The sequence below is a fragment of the Temnothorax nylanderi genome, unplaced genomic scaffold (genome assembly GCF_030848795.1).
Source record: "Temnothorax nylanderi isolate EJ_2023f unplaced genomic scaffold, tnyl_v1.0 TNYL_tig0123_pilon, whole genome shotgun sequence".
NCBI classification, from domain to species: domain Eukaryota; kingdom Metazoa; phylum Arthropoda; class Insecta; order Hymenoptera; family Formicidae; genus Temnothorax; species Temnothorax nylanderi.
This window is the reverse complement of record NW_027249185.1, coordinates 107,790-133,259: the sequence shown is the minus strand read 5'-3', so window position 1 is coordinate 133,259 and position 25,470 is coordinate 107,790. Positions and strand designations below refer to the sequence as shown.

Here is a 25,470-nt window from a genome sequence, read left to right as displayed (position 1 = left end):
TAGAGGGCTAATGCCATATCCTTCGCTTACTGATTGAGGCTCTTCGCCGTTAAGTCGCCGATTAAACCCCCGGCTAATTTTCGACTCTTAACGGAAGCGGTGCAGCGCGCAATTACGTGCGTCCGCGACCTTGTGTGTATCCTGTGCATACGCGCATCTATACGAACACACGCTCGGCTTGATGCGTGGAACTTTTCGATTTTCATTCAGTACACAGTTAAACTGGGATCGGAAAAGATAGATAAGAATTTTTTTGTCTACCCTCGTTTTACGCAAACGCTTTCCCTCGATAACGCTGTCGAATGGGGACGTAGCAATTATTCTAATAAAATATTTTCAACTTCAAACGCGAGAGCTCTAATTTGATATATCAAACAACGTAATATTTCGTGGAATTTTTAAAAAGTCATAATTGAATTAAAAAATAACGTATATCTTGATCGAAATAATTCCGTCGACCTTTAGTTTTAATTTTTCATGGAAATTGTAAAACTACACTTGAAATATTTACTTTAGGCTAAATAACGGGAAGCACTTAATATACGTAATTAACTCCATTGAACCTAAGCCGGAGACGGGCGCTTATTCGGTTCAACGCACGACCCTATGGTGTTTTCAATTCCGACATATTTATTGTTGGAGTCACAATTATAGACTGTAAGCCGTGTGTGCATTCCATTTTTTCAACAATTTAAATCACACGCCCGCGCCATTGTGTTCGAATTTATCATAAGTCGAGTTTGTTTGCAGAATGTTTTTTTTTAGAATGTCGTAATACGGCCATTTTTAATTAATTCGTAGTACATAAAAAATGATTGACAGAATATTTTTCTTTTTTTTTACGTAATATTATCGATACCTATCAATATCTAAACGAAGTCCGCTGATAATGCGGAAGATACACTTGCACGAAACGATGTCGTAACCGCTAAAGGATACAATGTACGCAGGGATTATCAAATTACCTGAATTATAAGAATCAACATGGCGATACGAAATCACCAGGTATGATAATAACTGAAAATTGGCTAATTTCGTTTTACATTCGAGGTAAAAGGAAAAAATAGAAGGTAAAAAAGAGATCGTATTAACTATCGTACTTGCGATACGCTAATTTGATACTTCCGATCATATTATCGCCGTAATAACTCGGAATTATATAGATCAGACTTTGTATTGTACGATTGCTGCAATTTGTCAATGATTGTAATTGTTTGCTTATACGGAGGCTGCAATATGTAACGCTGCCGGAGGTAATAAACAAAGGGGAAATTCGCATTTCAGTTTACGGTACACGCGCATAGAGCACGTATCACTCCATATAACGAAGCAATTAAATCGCGAAACGAAAATGTAATATCGTAGCTTTGCTTCGCCGTCGCGTTATCATCGAACGTTCGCGCATATAAGTCTTTCGCGAGGCGAGAACAAAAGACGCAACATTCTCAAATTTAACCGCGTTAAATCGAATCGACGAACCCGCCTGATTGACCTTCCATTACGCGCTATTTTCCTCGTCCACTGGCAATCATTGAAAATTAATTAGATTACAGATACAACGTAATTCGATTGACGGCGCGCGTTTAGACGGTTGATACATCTGTCGGATCATGCGCGGCAAGTGCATGTTAAAATTACGTGTTATCGACGAAAAAAAAAGAAGCAGATTTGGAAATTGAAATATTTATTGCTAATACGATGCACGAGAAAGTAGTTCAACGCCGACGAATGTTTTTCATGGATATCAATAATGAGATCTGTAAGCATTTTTTTTCGAATCGACTTTTGTTTTAGCGTTTCAGCTGAAACTCAGAGGACATATCGCAAAATTGTATGTAATTCGAACGTGGTACGGTCGAACTTCTTTAGTATTTTAGCTGAAACTCATACGACGTGTCGCGAGATTGTATGTAATTCGAAATAACGTAAAGCCGTGTGTTTCTCTCCTCGTATACCGAGGACCGAAAGACCTTGCGAGGTTTCCTGAATAAGTGATACTTTGCGAGCTGTCTTATAGCTCCGCGAGAAATTGATCGATCAACGCAGGACAATGGGAAATCATTGTGTTTAGTCTACGAGTATCACAATGCCACGGAGAGAGACCTGTGCTTATTAATATACTCCGACCTTGATACAGCGCTTGGTTTGAGGGTAAAACGAGTCCTATGTACCGCTTATATCCCGCGCAAGTTTCTATTACCGGGTTAGCGCGACAAATTGCCCCGGCATACGTTTCTGATACCCGATTATCCCAAGTCCACGTGCGGATATCCGATTATCCCTATTCAAAAGGATCCAAATTCGTCGATCCCGATGGGATCGAGGCTCGAGTGCGTATAAAGGAAGTATAAAGATCCGGGAAGTTGCCAGCAAGATAGTCAAGGTCAAGTTTCGATCGCGCGAGAAAATGCACCGAGGCGGTCTTACCTCGGGCGGTCTTATCTCTCCTCGCGGATGTGCGATCGGGGTCAAGAGATTCCTCCCGGGTTCTTACCCCGCCGCTTCGATCATTCCGGTCGCGCCTCCCGAGGCCGGCGAGGCCGGCGAGGCCTGGCCGTCGTCGTCGTCGCGATTGCATTCGCGTCGTCTTCTCGCTCGTCCAACTTTCTCGCGCGCACAACGAATCGATCGAATTTCCGGCGGATTTCTGCTCCTGCGCACGTGCCGTGGCGCACCTATCCGCCGTTGATGTCGCCGCGCCGCGACGAGAGCCTCGGCGGCGGCACGGCTTAGCCTTGCGCTCCGATCTCTGTCGGCGCAATTTAATTGAATGGCAGCCCCGTGGGCGATAAGGCGTACCGTACGAGCCTTCATTCTCGGGATAATATAAATAGCAACCTCGGAATAATATCGTCGTAACTTCCACTTGCTTTCGGAGCTACGTCTAACATCCCTATTCAAACATCTATTCAAATACCTGGGCAACGCGTTAAAATTATCATGATTTTCAAGCACGTGGCGTGGAAAAGCTGGCTGGAGAAATATTACTATTGACTAGGAAGAATACAAAATAATTATTTTGCGATAAGACTTGAATTTAAAAGCGGATCGGGGAGTCGGCCGCTATCTAACTTTGCGCTTTTTCATCAAGAAGTCCCGCGGGAAGGAAGGATTTTCTCATTCGCTTTCCCGACACGGTGTTTCCGCAGCCTTTAGAGTTCCGCACGGCAGGATATTCCTCCAACGATGCGAATAACCACGCGCAAGCTCCGGGGGCACAGCAGAAAACAAACGCCACCGCATACACGTGCTTCGGGGCAAGTGTGCACTCGCATACGAAATATTGATCGCGTTACCTCGTGCGGAGGTATACTCGCCAGTTTCATTCGTTCCCGGCGTGCCGATTGTTACGGCCGTTGCTGCCGCGGCGGCCGGCGGCGCGGCGGCGGCCGCAGCTGCACCCAGCTTCGATCGTCGTCGCGGTCCTTACGCCCCCCGCGAAATTTTGCGGGAGAACGTCGACGCTCCGCTTCTCTGCGGAGATTATATACGCGATAACAACGCTTTATTGCCTTTCTGTTTGCAAAACAGAATCTGAGATCCCTTGATCCGCCCTTCATCCGTCGCAGCCCACGACACGGCGATCGATTTTCACGGATAACACGACGCTCGTTTCGCATCGAGATTCCCGGGGATTATGTCCGCGTGTGCTAACGAAGCGATCCCTTTAAGACCTCGCTATTGACTTGTTGTTTCTCGCTTGATCCGCGAGAGACGATGGTTTATGAAATTCGGAGAAGAGCACGTTATAGATCGATCCTTTGTGTACGGTTGGACGGAATTCCGTGCTTCAGCTACGGCAGGACGTGGAAATTCGGTCAGAGATGCCGCGTGCGTCCTGTTTCTTTCTTATCAATCGACAGGCCTTGAATGGCGATGGGTATCCTCGTCGAAGTGGGTCATCGCCGTCGGGAGCCGGCAGACGGCGGCGTAGCGTCGTGACGACGACCGACGACGATGACGACGACGTGTGTGTGGGTGGAGCGAAGTTGTCATTAGAAGGCAAGGGTAGGGACCTAGGTCGCTGGAGCAGGGAACTGCTTGCGGGAGTAGGAGGGGCCGGGTGGTCGTAAAGGGAAGCTTCTTCTTCCGCGACGATCGGCTCCCGACCTCTTCAACGCGTTCCGTATTTCTCGCCCCATTCATAATGTCTGGCACGTCCCCGTTCTGCAGGCTGCACAAAAATACTTGGTCTAACTCGGTCTGACCCGCCGCCGTTAAGATCTATCTTCCATTTACGAAGATTTCATCATCCGTCACCTTCCTTCTTATTTATAACCCGCATTAATCGATCATTAGCGATTAATATTTTGATTAATATTCCGCGTGACCGTTGCGTCGGTGCCGTTTACATTCAAGCTCAAGTCTCGTTTTGTGCATTTTTTATCTCCAGGAATATTTCCAAAAGTCGAAAGTTTCCAATTTCAGCCTAATTTCTGCCAAAAAGTTTCATCATCTCGCGTTACGTAATATTATCCAGTAATACCGAGGGTCTTTGAGATTTTCTCGTTGAGAAAATCCTTACACGGCGTGATTCGCGTGAGGGGCTGTTTCGCTCCATAATTTCTCATTCCACTGCACCGTTAGCGATCCGACATCGGACGGTCGACTTGCATAAGAGGTCAAATGAAGATAAAATTACAACCTGGAAAGTGTCATCGGCGTTCGATCGAACGGTGTGTCCTTGAATATCATCTGTGAAAGTCGAAGGACATAAGCCGGATGAATATTTAATAGCGGAGTATCGTGGCTCAAGTCCAAATTAAAGTTCATTCAAGTCGGGGAAAAAGTTGCAACTTTTTCGGCCGCGACATTTTTCTCAGCGTCAGGATAAAATCTGTCGTTTTGTAGCTATGCGGTTGCTTTATTATTTTCGCGCATAAAATCGATACTTCGTATTAGGATATTAATTTTTCGCTGAGAGTAATTATACCGTGAATCTGTTCGATCGTACAGGCCCAAGATTTCCCCTCGTATTTCCCTTTTTCTCTTCGTTCGGGCATAAACCACGCGTATCGACGCGTGCACGACCTTCGAAAACGGTTCTTTCGCGTTACTACTAAAAGAGAATTTAACAGATTATTGCATCCAAGAGCTTAAAAGATTGCCCTGAAAACACAATTTTCCAAATAAGATTGCATTCGCACGATTTCTTTTGCTTATTGCGAAAATGAAGCTGAAATATAGAGAATTAATTAATTATAAACCTTATTCGATTATTTGCAACATAAAATTTATTAATAATAGTAATTTTTTTATAATAGTCTGCATAAACTTAGATGAGATATATTAAAGCCACAACATATTTTTAAATATACATTTTTTTAAACATTTATTTATTTATTTATTTAATCACTGCCTTGCGGCTTCGGATGGATATCTTTTTAAACATTTATGTAGTATCTTTCGTCGAAAGAAAAGATAGCGAATAATACGGATACGAGTATAAACCGCAAATGGCTAATAGAAAGTCGCTGAAATAAAACTACTAAAGGATATAAATTATTAGTAGAAAGTCGCCAAGTTTTGCGTTGAAAACTTGTTTCTCTCTGTGAGTGAGAGATTCGAGATCAGGGCTGGATTTTCATGTGAAAAGAATAGAGGCGAGCTCTATCTTTTCGGAGATTTTGCAAAAATCTGAAAAAAAAATTTAACTTTTATTATTATTCGCTAGACGAATGCGATCTTTCTCCTGTCTGCATTCTCCCGTATCACAGGGTTAGGATCGGAATAAATTTAAATTCGGGGCAGAGTACCTACGCGACGTGCAACATAGCGCTCGAGCGCTCTGCACTCCGCGAGGCGATCGGGATGAATAACGATATATACGTTGCGGGCGCAACGTGTGTGCCGTGTGTGCCGTTTTACTTTGACAGGCCCTCCGCTCGTCGGTAATCTCATTCTTGAATATGTATAGCGGAGTAATTACATTCTGGCTTCCTCGTGGCGGGACGTGAAACACACGGGTGGGAAATCGGCTGGCGGCGACGCGACGTACGTATGTAACATCGATCGCGAGCCCTTGTAACCCTCAATGTGCCTCGCATCCGTCACACGATGCTCTCGCGAGACCAATATTGGCCTCGTGTCAGGAGCATGCAGGTAGCATAAGGAAAGCCCGGGAGTCGCTGTCGCGCGCGTTCATTTCAATCACCGGCACGTGCCGACACGCCGCAGACAGTAGCGACGACAAGCCGCGTATTCTCTAATCTATTGAAACTTATTGAGAGAGACAGAGAGAGAAAGAGAGAGAGAGAGAGAGAGAGAGAGAGAGAGAGAGAGAGAGAGAGAAAGAGAGAGAGAGAGAGAGAGAGAGGTGTATGAAGACACATATGAAAACCGCCACAGCGCTCTAAGTGATAAACGGCTTTAGTCGCCTCACGTTGTCTTCAAATAGGTCATTTGTTTCTACCCTAGGATGACAAGGTATTTTACAGTCGGGAAATACACGGTGTTCAACGGGAAGACTGTCTAAAAGAGCGCTAACGTAGCTCATACTGTTTCTCTCGTCGTTACTCTCTAAGCTCGAAGAGTGAAATATCACTTAAAACGAGTAAAATGCAAGTGTAACGAAAACTGAAAATTAAGCCTGTGCACTTCGAGTGATTCGCCACTCTAACTATAAGAAAGAGTAAAATTGTGCTATAAGTTGGAGTGAAAGGGCACTCTTTTCGAGTGCAGTAGATTAATGTTCACAGGAGTGAATTATGTAACTCTACAATTTTGAGTGGAAAATTTCACTCTGTTAGAGTCATTTCTCAGTCGATCTTTAGTGAATCGTCATTTACTGTATATAGCTTTAGAGTGAGATCGTATCATTCTGGTAGAGTAACCGGTCTAAAAATTTGAGTAAAAAATTCACTCCCACCTTATGAGTACTTGAATTTATTCAAATTAGAGTAACAACCCTCTCTTTTGGAGTGACTATCGCAATTACTCTAATTTCTAATATATTAGTGGTGAAATTACTAATGAGATTTAGAGAGTATAAAAGAGAAAGAGTTAAGTGGACGAGGAATCGACCTGCCGCACGGAGGCGGTTGATTGTCCTCGTTTGACTTTTCGGGCGAATATGGTAAATTTGCGAGACATGGACATGGCTTTTATTAACGTCGACACTAATTGAAGGTATGTTTCTTCAACGAGCGCGACGTTGGTCGATGCGCCGCGCCGCGCCGCTCCGCGTCGCGCCGTCTCGTGCAACGCCCACGACCCTGACATTGGGAAAGTTGTGAATGGAGACGTCGACCCGCGTGGAGTTCCTATTTCATTTCTAGATTTTCGATATAATTAATAAAGTTTCGGTTTCTTTTTCTCGGGGAGATCCGACGTGTCCGAGATCCGACGTGTTTAGCACTCGGTACTATCTCAGTGTCGTCCTAGAAAAACGCAAAATGTGGAGATTTCCTCGCGTTTCATGAGAGGAAAAAAAAAGAGAGACTTCCGATACATTTTTCCCTTTTTCGAAAGTTAAGAAAGAAAGCCTTTTGTTTTCGGTCTATTAAAATAGTAAGTTGCCCCTCTATCGATTCGCGTCGCGGCGCGATCGTCGTCATAAATCACACAAGTTAATAGCATTTTGTGGCTCCTTATAGCATTGTTATTTATAATTTTTGGACGGGGTTTTATCCTAACAAAGGTTTTATATAAAGCCCGGCGTGGCCGGTGCCGAGCGTCCACCACGAGATGCGCGGCGGAATATGTTAGCATCCACGCTATCATCATACGCGCGGGCGCGACGAATATCCCGGACACGTGCACGCGGCGGCCACTTCTGTGAGCGCGTGTACGTGTGCGTGTGTGTGTAGCGCCGCCTCGCTCGTGTATGCGACGTAAAAAAAGTCGCGGTGAAGCTATTCTTGCATCGTCACTATACCAGACGCCGATACGTTCTGCATATTACATTATGCAAATGGGGTAACGTAGCGTAGTGATGATCCGGTCGTTTAAAACTCGTATCGCGGCGCTGGCTTCCTCAAAATACGCTTCGATAAAACCTATATATCGCGGGAGTTATCACACGCGTGCTTACGCGCGTGGTTAAGCCGTTACGTCACCGGCGATTCCAACTACGTGGAATTGTTGCGTCGCATATAAATATCGCTATATCTACTCTCGCATCTACGGCGAGTAAGAATCAAAGGTTCCTTCACAATGAACGGGACGCGGTCGTAAGACGCTTTCTCAACGATCGATTTCGAAATACAGGGCCGAAATTCTTATACGGAACGAACGAGAGATTAGTTGGGCGAGAGATGTGTATGGTATTTTTGTTATATTCGATCTCCAACTTGACGTAAATAACGACAGTTTAGTTTTCGAGGAAAGTGTGTTGTGTCACGTCAATGTTTTGCTCGCTTGAAGTAATAGTGTCGAAACGTTTTTTACACAACTGATACCGCGATTAACGAGCGGATGACACGCGTGCTCGTTCAGCATACCGTCCACGAACGTCCACATAATCGTGGAAGAGACGTTCCGTGTTTATCGCATAAATTCAACAGATATTAGGTAATAGCCGTGCGACCCACGCTCAACCGACACATGGCGATCAACGCAGCGGGAGCGGATAGAGATTTCTTTATTGGATTCGCAGTCTCGCCGCAGACAGGAAGCTCAAAATCCCACGAAATCGTTTCATCCCTGTTAATCGGGCGCTTATTTTCTTCTATAGGAATTTAAAGAGGGAATTTTTGTTCGACAACACACGGTCTTTCCTCGTAGAAAAGCCCTCTCGAAATTTAATACGTTAATTAAGTTTGTTGTTTGCATTATACATCTGTAAGATCGTGAGATGATTACGATGGAGGGGAGTTTGGAATTGAAGAATAATTTAATCTTTAACAGAGATGATTATAAAACGTAGAGAATGTCGCAAACAATCTTCGCCTGGAGTTTCTTAAAAGGAAAACGCGATATTATCTGATCGCGTTAAGGACGTCCAATTTGCAGAATGCCTTCCTTTCTCGAGATGTAAAGCAGCGAGATATCGCTTCTCGGAAGTGGCCCTTGTTGTGCATCCCTCTCGCGTCTCAGGCGACGGGTAAGGGAAGGGTATTGTCGGTATTGAAGGGCTGAAAAACTTGATGATCAAATACGTGGGAAAAAATAGCCGCGATAGGAAAGCAGCGAGGTGACGACGACACATTCGGTAGATTGCGACATAAAATTTATGTCACGGTGAAAAATACGAGAGATATCGACGAAGGAAGCCTCATATAGTAGGTGCTTTGAGAATTTTCTCACTCGTGGAACGAGCGGGATGAATTTTGTCAGGTGCGACACTAAATGGGATCTCTATGGGTATCCGGGTCATTCGAACACCCACATTAAATTTCTTTATGCCGTTTTAATCGCCACTCATAACGCCGACAACGACGGCGGGTCGTAAAGCAGACGAGACGTTTTATGAGGCGCAGGATTCGCGGAGCAAGAAAATTCTTCACCACCCGCGCCGGTTGAATGGTTCGCCGGTGGTTGGAGGGTTCAGCGACCGGGTTTTGCCACTGTGGCACGTAGATAGAAGTGAATTATTTCGCCTCGACCTCGACTCCTTCCTCCCCTCCCCTTCCCTTCCCTTTTCTCCCCCACGTATAAAACACGCGAGTGCGCCTTCGTAAAGACGCCTCTCTGACGAAGGCACCCTGTATAAACTCGGAATAACGAGATTCGCCGGAATCCTATCTTATCAGGCGCAATGGCTTTCAGTCCTCGTTAATTATCGCAGTTCGCTCTTGTTTCCCGGAGCATCGATATCGCTGGCTGCCCTTCTCGCATTTTTATTATTTTTCACTGGAGAGAATCGGATCGAACCGAATATCACGAGCAGCGCTCGCGTATCTCGTAATCGTCTTTTTCTCGCGAGCAAGGATCTGAAATGATTTTGTCGGATTGGAATTTTGCGGAAGACATTTAGGGCCCCCTGGCACGTATAGAGAAACTTAAGCAATAAGACTTGAGCAGTAAGCAAATTGACCAATCACAGTCAAGAATTCTCGAAAACTTAAGGCAGCTATTGGTCAATTTGCTTACTGCTTCTCACACGGTATATATACTCATTAATTGCGATCTAAATATCATATGGAAACTACTCTTTAAAACTCGAAGAGTGAAATGCAAGTGTAACAAAACTGAAAATTGAGCCCGTGCACTTCGAGTGATTCACTCTAAGAAACTAAGTTGGAGTGAAATCGCACTCTATTTGAGTGAAAGAGCACTCTTTTCGAGTGCAGTAGATCAGTGTCCATAGGAGTGAACTATGTTACTCTACATACTCTACAATTTTGAGTGGAAAATTTCACTCCGTTAGAGTCATTTGTCAGTCGATCATTAATGAATTGTGATTCGCTATAACTTTAGAGTGTGATCGTATCACTCCTGTAGAGTAGCCGCTCTAAAAATTTGAGTGAAAAATTTACCCCTACCTTAGGAGTGCCCGCGTTTACTCAAATTAAGAGTGACAACCCTCTTTTTTGGAGTGACTATCGAAATCGCTCTAATATATTAGTGGCGAAACCACTCTATAATACGCGATTTAGAGAGTAGTTGCACAAAAAGTTGCGCCGCAATGAAGCAGCGAAGGAAGAAAGGCACCAGCACTGCTCGCTACCGCACGATTCGCAAACGTTTTTTTCCCCTTTCCGTTAATTTATGTTGTAATCCTTGCATGCTCCCGCCATCGCCGCAATGTCAATCCTCAAGAAGGGTTCGTGCGTATCTTTTACAGACGGCGCTCAGCAATCTGGAGGAGCACAATGTCATGTACCGTGGCGACAACAGGAGCCGGAGCATGGGGGTTGGACCTATGCGATCATCGCGCCCGATGGAGAAGAGGCACGACACGTCGCCGTACAGCGGCGTGCCTTACCTGTCGCCACCGCCGCCGGACACCTGGCGGAGAACGAACTCGGACTCCGCTTTGCATCAGAGCGCCAACGAGGCTTGCCAATCAACCTCCGCCATGTCTCATCGACGAGGTAGCGACGCATGTCGGTTTTTCTCCTTTTCTTTTCTTTTTCCCTTTATTTAAATATAAACATCGCAAACCTGTTCTGACCAGTACACTCCGGACGACTCTGACCCGCGACGCGCGCTTTCTCTCAATGACGCGGGATGCTGCGTGAAAGACCGCGAGAAAGACCCGCGTCGCCGAGATAGCATATGGGACTTTACGTAATACCACGCGTTTCGTCAAGGCACTCGCCACGTGTTCTTATCTACGAAATTAATGTCTTGGAACTAATGTCTTCGTGTCTTTTCAAGTGTCGCCATTATAAATAAAAACAGAATCATTCATCCTATCTCAATTCGTATATCGACCCGGCGCAACGCCGTTGAGAAACGCGTCCATTTAAACTCTATCATAAGCATTACTTTTTTTTCAGCGTTTTTCTCCTCTTGCAATTGATCGCGGTCCGTCGGTAAAGAGAAGGGCTATTAATCAAACATCTTGCATAAAACTCACCACTTTCACGCGCAAGCATTATTTCGTCAACCGTTAATAATTGATACGAGGCTGAAACTACACGTCCTGCAGTTTACGTGATTTATTTTGCGTGAAGACGAAATCGGCGTTTTTTTACTCCCTCGATGTTTACCAATTCGAGCGTGAGCGAGTATTCGCGGGTGAATAATATTATAGTTTTTCAAAGTCGCTCAGCCACTGTATTAACGAGTTCATTCTATGTAAAAGCGCTCCCGCCTTCGCGAGGCTGCTTCTTTGACTTTTGACGCAATTTTCATGAATCAGCTCAGCTCGGAAATTTCGTCATTACCATATTGCCTCGTTACCTCGTTACATCGCGACACCGCGCTCCGTTCTCTTAAGTGGTTACCTAGAGAATTTTACAAAGAGATTGATCTCCCATACCGCGCCTCACAAGTGCACGCGTCGTAATCTATGCGTTAAGGATGTATGTCCGTTCAGTCAAAATAAAGGGATGAAGCTGAAATTTACAGAGATTGTGTACTTATATATCCCAAAAACCTGTGTTAAATTTGCGATCGATTGTCCGACCCGTTTCTGAGATATTTGCTTTAAAAGTTACAGAAATTGTATATATATATATAGATATACTTCCCATGTAAATATCATAATATGTATCTCTGCTCATGTACGGTAAAAATGAATGAAATTTTTATGGTACACTTCTATGACATCGAGAATTGCAATTACGGTTTTTTAAGTTTTTCTGTTAATATTTTTTTTTTAATTTTTTAATGATTTATTTAAACAATATCAAGTACAAAAATGGGGAAAAATTGTGATTTTTACGCTTTTTCTGTCCCAATGATAACATGTTGTTTATGAATAATTTCTGAGACTAGCTTTACACTGTTTAATCAAGAAAACAAAATTATACTACATGTAGCTATAGGTAAAACATCCTTAAGGACGTTCTCCGGAAAATCGATTTTCTCTAGATTTTTTTGAAACTGTGAATATACGTTAATTTAGGTGTGCTTTATGCGATGGTATAAATTTCGATACCTCTTGCGGTATTAAAAATCGAGATACTGAGTTTCAAAAAAAGTTTCAACTTTTAACATATAATTCCTATTCCGAGCTATTGTAAAAGAGATATTATAATGAATTGTGAAAAAAGTTTTCTCTAAATGTTTTTGAAAAATTATTATATGATGCTCCATAAAAATAGAAATAATATGCAATTAAGTGTCAATACCCTTGCGGTACTCGTTTTCGAGAAATACTTGTGTAAAGTACGCGATTTGATGAATTTTTCGCTCGGTTCAAAGTGACAGAAGAGGAGAGGCGTCAGTTACTTGGCAACGCCGCATGAGTTCTCACGCGTGAAGTTAACTTCTTATTTTTTAGATGTTTATTATATGTAATATTTTGTATATAAACATCTTTTTAAGCACGAATACAAGTTGAGCACGACTGGAGCCGGAGAACGTCCTTAAGGGCTTTCGCAACTTCAAACTATGAACCCGGAATTCCCGCGGTTCCGTTTACGCGACTGTCTTGCACTCGCGAAACTAATTTAAACGCTCTTTTACTACTACACGCCGATTATAAAGTTTGTAAAAAATTTAATCAAAGAATCGATCCCTTTTTCAAGGCAAAGATTAGTTTTTCTTCTTTCGAAGCAGTAACGTTGTACAGTTTCGATATACATAAATTACTTTTAAATCGCGTCGAGTCACAAAACTTTGCGGAGCGATCTCGCGCCGGAGATCACTCTACAACGAAGCAGGTGAAACGTTATACGGTATAGTAACGTTAGTAAGCGATATTATGTTACTCCGGAGAAATTGGATAACTAGTTTGAGAAATCCCCCGTCCATCCCTCCCCCCCGTATGCATTCTGTACAATCGTAACCGAAGATGTTGTATCAAAATGGATCGTTTTATATTCAGTGTCGCGGAATAACGTAGCTTTTGAGCGAAGTAGATATTGTCTAAAATAGGAGAATCCAACGGCACGTTAACTTATCGACAGTGCGACTTCGCGTCCGTTGCTCGTAATTGCAAAACTTCTGATAAAGTTCGCATGTTCTGTAATTAACAGATCAGCACGCTATGACCGGAAGCGGAAGCGACAACAGAGATTCTCACCATGGCTTCATCGAACGACCAAGATCCTCGTGCGAAATGCCTAGAGTGCCTGGGATTAAGTACGTATTGTTGAATGATGAGACATCAATCGGCGTTTTTGAAAAAATTAGCGCTTTCGCGTGAAAGAGCAAAGCTCGAAAAAGAATGCTTTCTCTTCCAGTTCGATTCACAATCAATTTGATGACTCGCAACACTTTTGCCGCTGAACGCTCGATGGAATTATTATATACATCCGATAAAACTTTCGTTTAATTGCGTCGCGAGTTAATTGAGTTAGTTACGATTTTTGTGAAATCTGTTGTTTCAGCATATATCCGAGCTCGCAACCACCGGGACAGCAAATACCGATAGGCAACAACACGGGGTCGTTGCCCGACTTGAGCAACGTACACTTTCCGTCACCACTTCACACTCCTCTGGACCAGGAGGATCATTCGAGTAGTACGCCGTTCAGCAATGTAAGTTGTTCAACCGATTATCGTACGTCGACTACGATAACATTTTTCTATTTTTCTTTTCCTCTTGATCTTATACACGCACTTTTCGCGAGGCTGCACGTTTCTGAACGAGTCTTTATCGCTTTTACAGCGATGTTTTATTTCTCTCTTTTTTATATATATATATTTTTTATTCTCTCATCTGTCTTCGAGATCCTCGGAGAAAATGTCTGCGAAACGGCATCCAAAATTGTAGCGTGTTAAGGCGTGTTTGGGTATTATGTCATTATGGTAAATCTATTATTGTCACGCGTTAACAGATATGTTTCTCCGAGTGATTCTGCACGTATCAAATAACGAAAGACGAAATACAGTTTTGGTTAATGCTCTCTCGCGTACGTACAATCGCCAATAGGTTCTATAAATAAGCGGCGTTACTCATTGCTATTCAACGGATAATTTAATCCATCCGGTCTGTACGATAAAATCTCGATATTTTATCAGTTAGACTTTAGAATGTGCAGTATCCGTTCTTTTAATCTCTTTTAACTTACTGTTAGATTACTGTGACGAATAAAAGATTGATATTTATATAAAAGATTCCAGATCTGTTTAATTATCGATTTTTTAAAAAATGAATCAGGACTTTATCTTAGCAAAAATTTGTTGTTTTTAAATTATATTTCCAACTATTTAAATATGTAATAAATGCATTTATTTTTTGAAAAGAGCGGCTTTCATCGATATCAATATTAATCTGTTTCTGCATTTGAGCGAATTGAAATCGGTTAACTAGCTTAACGTTTTACAATTGATGCGGCCAACGGAAAGAATATCCGATTAAAGAAGTTAAAAGACAGATGTCGATATCGAAATTGTTCATTCGCGTTTTTTCTCGTCGGCCTTTTGTTTTTTTTTTCTCGACACAATCGCGTTGATCACTCTCATATTCTTTCCATATTTTTTTTACCGCTCGCTTTCGCGAGCGAAGTCGTCGTCGTCGAGTTACGTACAGACAAGCCGTAGACAAGTAGGATTTACCACTGGAAACGGGAGTCTCTTTTTGACATGGTCGAACCGCTGGTGTATTCCAGAGTCCTCAAACGAGCAGTCCCACAAACCTGTCCAGCCCGACCAGCTTGGCACAAGCTGGTAGGCTCTCCTTTTCACAGGATCCGTCAAGCGTCCAAGTAAATATCCTCGCGGCCCCGTATTACTGTAGATTGTGCCTATACTGTTATAGCGCAGCGGATTTTTAATTACGAGTGACACGAACCCGACAATTTTTTTTTTTTAAATTTTACTCACTTGTCCAGAGAGCTCGATGCCACGAGCTTCTGTTTTAGATACTCGAAACGATAACGTAGATCTCGGTTAAGAGCCGCTGCCGTAGAATGTTGCGAAGCGTGCGAAATATCCGCGACCGACCTGAAAATTATTTCAGGATTTTTTATTTAAAAACCAGTTTCTGAAAATTCCTCGAGGTCACGTCTCGGCAAATTTAATTTCACTTTACACCGCGAAATGATGTCGAGTGCTCGGATATTTCGCATCTTCACTAGGCGAATTACGGAATCGAAGGGAGCGCATTTTCACGGTTCTGAATATCTAAATCCACGATAGGCGGAATTTATTTTTTTTGTGACATATACGTGTATGGTGCATGCTCGAAATCAACGAAACATATATGTGAATAAATTTCAAAGTCAAATACGTATAGTTTGGAAAAAAAAAACAATTGCTAAGAACGTTACCTCGGTTCCGTGAAACGATTTTGTTTATTATAGAGACCATCAAGTAAGAGTCTGGCCAATTTGACAAATAATGGTTTAAAGCTGCTTTTAAAAATAATGCATTTTCTATAGAGTTTATATATTAGTTAGAGACACATGACGACATGTTCTGTATGACAAATCATAATAAATGTAGGCTGGGTCACGGTGGGCTGGGTTCGCTTTTGACGCTTTTGTTTTTATATTTTGGATTGGTTCTGCCATGGTTTGTCGATACCAATCAGCGCACAGTCGATCAGCGGCCAGACTCTTACCTGAGGGTCTCTAGTTTATTGGAGAATGTAAATTAGGATGCAATGGTTGCATGAGAAGGACACTCTTTGTGCTTTTCTGTGCTTTCTTAAATGTTAGATCGTTTTGATTAAGGTAGCGCTAGAATCTTGAAATATTGCAGCTGCTTTCAGGGGAAAAGATATAAAGTGGATCGTTTATTTCGTCGCGGAGCTAAACGATACAGATTCCGCAGGGGAAAAAAAGAAAATTTAAGAAATGTTATCTGTCGCGAGACGCTTGACGTATTTTACGTAACCGTGAAGATTATATTCTTTTAGCAATAATTTTTCGCATGTAGTTGGATTGCTTTCACGCTGATTGAATAATGTCTGGAAACGCCATTGCTTTAGTCGGAAAAGGATTGAAGTATCTTTCGCGAAAAGTCTCACATTTTCCTCGGCATGCTCTCTCTCGATGTTCGAGTATACAAATTCCATCGTAGCTGAGTTATCAACTCTTCTTCTTTTTTTTTCCGCGTCGTAGCTGTAATTTTCGATGGTTTAACGTAACAAGGATATAATGTTGCGCGCAATTATGCAGCGTTAAGTTCGAAATGAAACTTTTGCAGCACGCTATGGAAAGCACTTGTGACCTAAATGCGTCCTGACATTATTAATATAGAATTTAATAACATTTATCGAGGCGCCCCGCTCGATAATTCCGATCGTTAAACCGTACTGCAAACGCAAAATGAATTGCCCGCGAGAAAACTGCGTCGCTGGCGCGACACATATATATATATATATTTTTTTTTTTAATGAAAAAGAAAAACCCGGGGATTCAACACAGTTATTGCCGTTCGTTTCCATTCGTTATAATATCAGGACGTATGTATTTTAGCGAACAGCTAGAGAAATTCTGACCGAATTACCGCGCGCGCGTTTATACCGGCCGCCGCCGCCGCGCCGTCTCTCTCTCACTTTAATTTTCTATTTATTTTTTATTTTGCCTTTGTTGTAGTGGTTGTTTGTGTTTGTTATTTTGCAGACCCATTTATCAGTGCCTGTTAACTCTAGGTTTCTTCACACGTGTAAGGTTAGTAGACACACCAGTCTCTCTCACGACGTATGTAATAATACGGTATACGCTTTATGTTTGTTGCCTCTTACATTAGTCGCGCGACTTGGCCGTTAACACCGTGGCATTTTTATTGTTTCGCTTGTTACATAGCACCGTGCTTGCAGACAGACTCGAAATACAATCAATAATGAAGCGTGTGTATATGCTAAATGCGTAGTGTGGACGTACTGCGGGTCGTCGCAACATCGCATACGTCGGAGCTTGGAAACGAAAAAGTTAACGCCGCGATAATTGCGCTTGGCAAGAGGGAACGGACAAGTAAAAGTTGCGCAATGATAATTCTAAGGTGATCTCAACGCGAATCACTTATTTCCGCGTCGTAGCGTAATGAACGGTCTCGTGATCGCCGTGCGCGATTGAGAATCTGAAAATTTTAAATCTAAATAGAAAAATAGAAAAAAGATACCTACTTGAGTCTCCGATGGTTTTTTTTCCAAGTCGGCTCACTTTATCGGGCGAATATACTTCTTTCGGAATTTTATTTCCTTCGCGGCGATCAAGTCCCTGGGACGTTGTACAAAAAGCAACCTACGTGCCAAGATATTATCCCTCGACTGCCAAAAGCGTAATTCGTAAATATCTAGTACATGGCACACCTTCGTAGTCCAGCTCAAACGTTTGCTACAAATTCGGTGGAGCAACTCGGTTGTTGCGGCGAACCGCTTCCGCAAGTCCGATGCTGTAATCAATGATGTAGAGATCGATTACGCGAGCCTGCTGCGACTATGTAGCGTCTATTCAGTTGAGTTTGGTTACATGAAAGCGCGAAAAAGAAGAGAGAGAAAGAGAAAGAGAGTGTGTGTATGTTTGAGAAAGAGAGCGAGAGAGAAAGAGAGAGGGGGGAGAAAGAGAAAGAGTGTGTATGTGTTTGTGTATGTGTGTGTATGAGAAAGACAGAGAGCGAGAGAGGGAGAGAGCGCAAAACGAAAGAGGCGACAGAGCGACGATCGATCGTTAATAGCGATGGGTATGAAGCAGGGTGTGGCACTGGAAAACAGCACAAGTACTTCGCAACAGGATCTTCAGAGCTATCCGCAGCAACCGGCGCCGGCGGCGACGTCTCACAGCCCGACTGCTGGCCATTACATTTATCAACAACCGCACAGTCCTATGCCGCAGAGTCCAGTTAGTATGCCGGCCGACCCAAGTCGGACGTTTTCGAAAATTATTATCGTAATGCGCGAATACTATTTAGCATTACTATAAATACTTGGATGCGCACTCTATAAATCACATTTAAATGCAGCCTTGATCTATTTTCGCATATATATATATATATATATATATATATATATATATATATATATATATATATATATATATAAATGTTTGACATCTCTAATCAGTTATACTGAATAAACGAAATGGGCATTTCTCTACAAAATTATCGGTCCAAGGGATAGCAAATGTTAACCCTAGCTCGTCACATTCTGGTCCAGTGGACCGCTGAATGTTTTGCTAGTTTTCACATAATGACATAATTTTCTAGTTTCCTTGTAGTAAGTTTATTTTTAACTCAAATCATTTTCTTGATATCTTATTCAGACTCTGTATTTCCAATTCCTATATTACAAGCTTAAAAATATTAATTAGAATGAAAATGACAATGCAACAAAGTCGAGCGGTCTCACGGACCGGAGTGTGGCGAATTAAGGACTCGAAAATAAGTGTGGCTAGCTAGGGTTAATTGATATATAGCTCTAATATTATATAAGTTTCAGTGATTGTTGCTGATAGCTATTTACTATATCTTATTGATACTCGACATTCAGAAAACGTCACACCAGCACCAGCAGCACCACCAGCAGCAGCAGCACCACCACCAGCAGCAGCAGCAGCAGCAGCAGCAGCAACAACAACAACAACAACAACATCAACAATCACAGCTCAATTCGTTGGGATCGTATAGATCCACGCAGTCGGTGAACAGGCCGTCGCCGCAATCGTCACCTAGTCTAACCGTTCAAGTGAGATCATCTTTTATCATAAAATATCGAAAGATAACGAGCGTTTAATAACAAGTTTTTTATCTCCCTACAATATTAATTTTTAAAACAATTTGAATAGTAACGTTACGTATATAGAGTCACCCTATTACGATAATCTATAATAGTTTGTATTTAATCTAAAAGACTTGTATAATTTCATCCAACGTGAGAAAAGTTCCGCTCTCGTGTCTGCAATAATAGCCTCATGCGCGAGTAAACGAGTCTGAAAGTAGCGCGCATTCCTTTTTCAGGGAAGTCCCTTAAGTTATAGCAATAATCCATCGGCGCCGCCTAGTCCTACAGGACATCCGGGTCCACCCAGCTTGACGTCCGATGCTATCGATCAGAATACTTATTTCATCAGTCAGGCGCAAGCGGCGACCCTCCAGCAGGAATTCGAACAGTTCACAATGGTACGTGAGTCATTCGTTTTTTTTTTTTTTTTTAAGCAAAAGGCTGGAAAAGGGACTGACTCGTTCGTTTGAGTTCGCGAAGTGTGTCACGGGCGGGACATCTCCGAAAAATAGGTCTTAAATTTTGAGTCGGTTAGATCGGTTCAGCCCAAGTTCGAAAAAGTTTCGTAAAATTAAAATATCGGCTCGCTCTCGACTATCCACTTAGGTGAGGGGAAAGTAAAAGTTTTCCAAGCTATCGGAAATATTCGATCGACACGTTGGCAGTGGTCCAGTCGTACATTCGGCATTCTTATTTTTATCATTCAAGCTCTATCTCAGACAAGGGAATATTCGATATGTAATTTCCATCTTTTATGGAACGGGCAACCCCCCCCCCCCTCCCCGTCTTCACGATCGTTCCGAAATTGCGAATCTGCGCTGAATCGTGAAACCTTGTCAATCCTTTCCGGATCGTGTGGAGCTCGCGATTGGAATACGCACGTGCTGCATGTTTTTACGCGGTATTTCGACATATAATTGCATTCGGGTTTTCGCAGAGAAAAAAAAGAAAAAGAAAGAGTGTGCGTATGTGTGTGCGCGCATTTCGCATGGTATGACTTATTTAATAGGTATACACGCGTGACCGTAACGTCAGAAATACTCGCGCGCGCATTTTTATTTCACTATTCCCGATAAAGGCAACCGATATTTTCAAACGCGAGAGATCGTCGTAATTAAATTTTTTTTTCCATCGGGTTGAGCTTACTCACGCAACGATACGGGGCGCGAAAAATATAGTTCTCCAATTCCGAATCTGAATTCGATCGTCTGACAGTCAGTGATTATGTAAATTATGATGAATTTTCCAATTATAATTAATTAAGGGATACCCGATCCTAATTGGCGCTCAATCTTTTTTTATGCATGTCGAAGGGACTGGTAAGTATTTGCCGCTGAACTGCTCGTATATCTAACGGATAGTAAGAGTCGAAAGCGAAATAAAGGCAAACTTAAATATTAACGACATCCAAATTTCGATCAGACGCAAGTAGAATTACAAAATGGTTGTATTTTAATTAGCTTTGCAATTTTAATTTGGACTTGGAATTCCTCATTTAGATATTTTGCTCATTAATGTATATAATAGTTTTCGCGCATAGATATAAATACTCACATTTCGCCATGCAAGCTGATTGGTTTTTGCGAATTTTAATACATATAATATGCATTACTCTTCAGGCGATTTGACCTTCAAAGCTATAATTATAATGCTACGCGATGAATTATTCCAAGCGAATGATTCGTATGAATTATTCTGTCGGAGTCACTTGATATTCTACTCGGTTACATCGTCAAACGTTCCATTCTTCAAAGACTTTAAATTATGATTCTCGACGTTTTTTTTTATTTTTTATTTAATGCGATGCACTTATTATGAAATTGTAAATCGTAACTAGTTACGTCAATCGCGTCAAAAGTATTGAATTAGAAAAAAAACTAGTTTTTTTTTTAAATGAAAATTAGCCTTATTCGTAAAAGACGGCGGTACAATTATATTTGATTATATTGCCACTAGACTTACAGTCTTAAGTCTTGTTGTTTATCTGTTGCCTGCATTCGTCAGGAGTGGCCCAGATTTGCGCAGCAGCTGATGGAACTCGGTTGCACCTGGACCACGCAGATAGAGGTGAAATATCGCCATTAGTTGAAACATTTTTATTTGCAAATTTAATACTGAGAGCATGTCCAGCGTTGGTGTCGCGGTACACCTTTTGCAAGGCTTGCAAAAAGTATTTTCTCTCTCGAGAATTATAAAGTTAACAATTGTATGTCTGTTATTACACGTGCTGTATTGCAATTATTAAAGATCAAACGCAGAAACATCGTTACCCTCCGCGATACGGAGAGTAGATTCAATATCATTTAGATATTTGATGAGTACGTATATTAAATCAAGAGGGAGGTGGATAATTAATACAGTACCTAATAAGCTGCTTAATTAGCGCATTAAAAAAAGAACTGTGAATTTACACAAACGCCGTATCTTTCATGGTACTCGAACAGCGGAGGTGTTGCATATAAACGCGTGCCAAATGTATTCCCGTGCATGGAACTCACTTGCACGTGCGGCGAAGGAAAAATATCAGATCCCCGAGGGGATGAAATATTTGTAGATTAAGGTGAAATATTGCTTCGCGGTGAAATATCATGCCACTGCGCGCTAATGTTTAAAACATTAAAACCCCGGTCGAAGGGAAATTTTAAATGCGCCGTTAAAAACCATAAACGAGGAAAAATACGTAATAGGCGGGCTCTTATCGGCGGTATCAGGAGTGCAGGAGGCTAATAATAATCCGCGATTCGTAACGTGTACTCTCAATTGATATCCCGCGTTAACTCGGAAACGCGCTGTTACATATGCACATGCCAAAGTTGCCGTGGTGCGTGCTGCGCCGCTGCGGGACTGGTTTTGTCACGGAGGGCCTCCCTTTTTATTCCCTCGTTATCACGCACAAATAGCCATTACCATGGCATTTAATATTGCACGGATAGTTACGCGCCGAGCCGCCGGTTTAAGTGATAGAATGGAAAAGACGATGTTTTACGAAATGAAAAGCGTCGTTCAAACCCCAAACAGCCTCATTTGTGCAGATTACCGTTCGATATTGCCCCTCGATACCCAGACAGCACGCAAATGTCTAAAAGACATCTTTTAAAACATCTTTAAGACATGCGTGCTGCCTGGGTATTAGCATCGGTGAATCTAAGAACGATCTAATTATAATAACTCATTTTTTCGGGCGAAGAGTCTTGAATTTCGAGCTAAGTTAAATAAGCGGGAATAGACACACGGCTGGAAACTTGTACTTGCGAAATAATAGACGTGTAGGACGAAGCAATAAGTTTCTCGTGGATGCCGACTAAGCGAAAACGGATTTCATTTAACAATGGCTATTAGGGGAATCGGAGGATCCGGAAATCGAACGGTAACCAACGTCGTGATAGATTCCGAGGTCGAACGGGGACGATCCTCGGGCGAGCGGCCACGAGCTTACGAGCTTACAGTTCGATCGTATTTATTTCTCTCTTTATACTCTTCTTCCGCTGTTTTCCCTCGCGCGTGTACAGTGTCCCTCGCAGATCATTCTATAAAAAGCATTTGGGGGCTGGAAACGCGCGTTACACGCGAGAACGCATCAACGTTCGCGCATTCGCTTAAAGACGAATCGGATTAAATCGCGGCTGCGGTAAATCCTTCCCCGAGGCTTCTCTCAATGGATGCCAGGCTCATTTCTACGACTTTCTTTCTTTTTTCTCTACTTCAGATGGACACGCCGGTGCAGGCGAACACGATTGGGACGTTTATCGGGTCACCGAATCATACTACGAATTACACGCAGGTAAGAAGATCAGTGTCTAAGTTTTATAATTTGTTGCTGTAAAGAGACAGAGATTTATAACGAATTATAAAATTTCTGTAAAAATATCTTTACGAAAGAAACTCCAAATTAAAATACCTTCTTCTTGCGATGGGGTTTGTATCGCATTATCTTTTATCTTTGTTTAATTCTTTAATATTGTCTCTGTGCCTCAGAGCGACGTGATTAATGTCGGTGGCGAATTAGGCAGCGCAGACACGGGATACTTTAGCACGAGTCCACAAATGGGGACATGCTATCAACCTGCGACGACGACGACCACTGCTACTCAGCAGCTCACCCCGCAAACTCCAAATACACCTACGATCATTCTCACAGGTATTATCGCATGGACGTGTATCGGGATTTTTTAACACGTTGACTTATCACCGGTAGTTACGGTAGCTACGGTATTGTAATATTTTATCATTATAATATGCTTATGCTAATGTGAAAATTAATTATGGCATACATATACATGGTAAAACTTATCGGGCAGAAAATGTGTTAATTTTTTAATTTTACTCGTTTTCGAATAAGTTATACCATTTTTGATAACGTTTTATGATAAAAATCATTATCCATAAAGTCAAAGTAATTCTTAATTGTTTATCAATATTTCAAGAAATTAACTTAATCATGTACAGTAGGTGTAAAAAATATTCGTACACTAGGAATTTTCACAGAAAATAGTTTATTTCTGATGATAATAAATAATAAACAAATGATTATTTTTTTTTGTCAAATCATAAAGTCTCTTTCTTAATAATACCTCAATAACAAAACTTATAGATTATAACATTTTATACTTCAAAACAATAAGATAACAAAAAAATAGTAATTTCTGAAGGCACACAAAGTATATATTTGTAAACACTTATGATATCAGTGACAACAACTAATCTTAGATAAGGAACGTACTTCGTATGTTTGTTTACATTTGAGCTTTGTTTGGTTGAACCTTTTCTTTATATATTGACGCAAACTTCCATACCGTCGTTGTTCTCTATTTTACGAGAATGGGAACTTGAAAAAGATACGAGACTACACGAGGAAGAAAGAAAAATAATTATTATTAGGGTGCATAATCAATGCGGAAAGTCTCGCGCAAACAAAGATTGTTGATCGAGCCCGCTCAACGATTTAATCTCTTATTGACCGATTTTGTGTACAAAAAAATGGTAAAAAATACACCCAGAAGTCGACCGCACGTCCCTTTAAAGACCGATGAAGATTTATCGTGCATCTTATCAAAAAAGATTCCAAAATTTGTGCTCTGACGATTGCTGCAACAACAGAAAAAACGAGGTGTTTTAGTCAGCACTATTCGGAATGTGATGCTCAATAACGATTATCACGTCGAGTAGTAAGAAAGAAGTTTTGGGTCAACACATACACACAAGACTAACCGGGAAAAACGACTTTAATTCGCCAAAAATTACCCCCCCCCCCCCCCATTAAGGATAGTGACTTTTGGAATAAAGTCACATTCTCGGATAAGAATAAATTTAATCAATTAATAGACGGCGATACGAGTCAAGCGCGGTACGTGATGCGCAAGTAAAGAATTAATAGTTACAGAAGTAACGAATTAAAATGTATTAAATCGACGCGATTTAATTCCGGGGAGGGAAGGGTATTAATGTTCCAACGATAGCTGTGTTTCAAGTCCGACAAATAATCGGCGCGCAGTCTATTAAGTTGGAATATATGTATATGATATTATATACATTTTAATTCGTTACTTCTGTAACTATTAATTCTTTACTTGCGCATCACATACCGCGCTTGACTCGTATCGCCGTCCATTAATTTGTTGACATTTTCACGAGTCTAATGATATAAATAAATTTAATATTTTTGGATCGGATGGGAGACGCACAGTGTAGCGAAAAATAAATTGTGAACTGAATCCGGTTAATTCGATACCCACTGTGAAACACGGCGATGGTTCAGTGAGGGTGTGGGGCTGTATGAATGCTGGAAGGGTTGGAAAATTACATTTTAATGAAGGTATAATGAATCATCATAAGCCATAAGCTATATTGCCATTTAAGAAAATAATCTAGCCGTCAGCGCGAAAAGACTTTGACTCGCGCGCGCGGAGATCAATATATTTCCCAACTAAACAATGATCCAAAGCGCACAATTTATAATTAAATACTAAGAATTGGCTGTTGTATAATGTGCCTCGACAATTGCATACTCCTCCACAATCACCGGATTTGAATCCTAGGATATTTGTAAAATATTGTCGAAGATGTAGTGAGAAAGAGACAGGCATTGAATCGTGCAGACTTTATTAAAATTTTACTACAAGAATGGGACGAAATTTCCTACTAACGAAAAATCTCGTTGATTCGATGCCACGAAGACTACAGGCAGTGATCGACTTTAAGAGGGATACTCGACAAAATATTAATTTAATTTTTATTATTAAATAATTATGGTGTACGAGTACTTTTGTGCCTTCGAAAATCACTATTTTTTGTTATCTTATTATTTT

The 25,470-nt window shown here is 41.6% G+C and overlaps 1 protein-coding gene across 8 annotated transcripts in view; it reads left to right on the top strand.

Moving 5' to 3' along the window:
* Crtc (CREB-regulated transcription coactivator) overlaps positions 1–25,470 on the top strand; it is a 40,052-nt gene that overhangs the window by 7,676 nt on the left and 6,906 nt on the right. For 2 of the 8 annotated variants that reach the window (XM_071713349.1, XM_071713355.1), the window contains 9 exons: positions 10,727–10,988; positions 13,533–13,638; positions 13,887–14,037; positions 15,111–15,206; positions 18,138–18,287; positions 18,935–19,129; positions 19,402–19,563; positions 22,872–22,946; positions 23,141–23,303. In XM_071713349.1, coding sequence (XP_071569450.1) covers positions 10,727–10,988; positions 13,533–13,638; positions 13,887–14,037; positions 15,111–15,206; positions 18,138–18,287; positions 18,935–19,129; positions 19,402–19,563; positions 22,872–22,946; positions 23,141–23,303 — 1,360 coding nt within the window. Of the gene's footprint in view, positions 1–10,726; positions 10,989–13,532; positions 13,639–13,886; positions 14,038–15,110; positions 15,207–17,069; positions 17,118–18,137; positions 18,288–18,934; positions 19,130–19,401; positions 19,564–20,478; positions 20,485–21,169; positions 21,233–22,871; positions 22,947–23,140; positions 23,304–25,470 lie in introns of all 8 variants that reach the window. The other 6 variants (XM_071713356.1, XM_071713351.1, XM_071713350.1 and 3 more) reach the window with 6 other exon arrangements.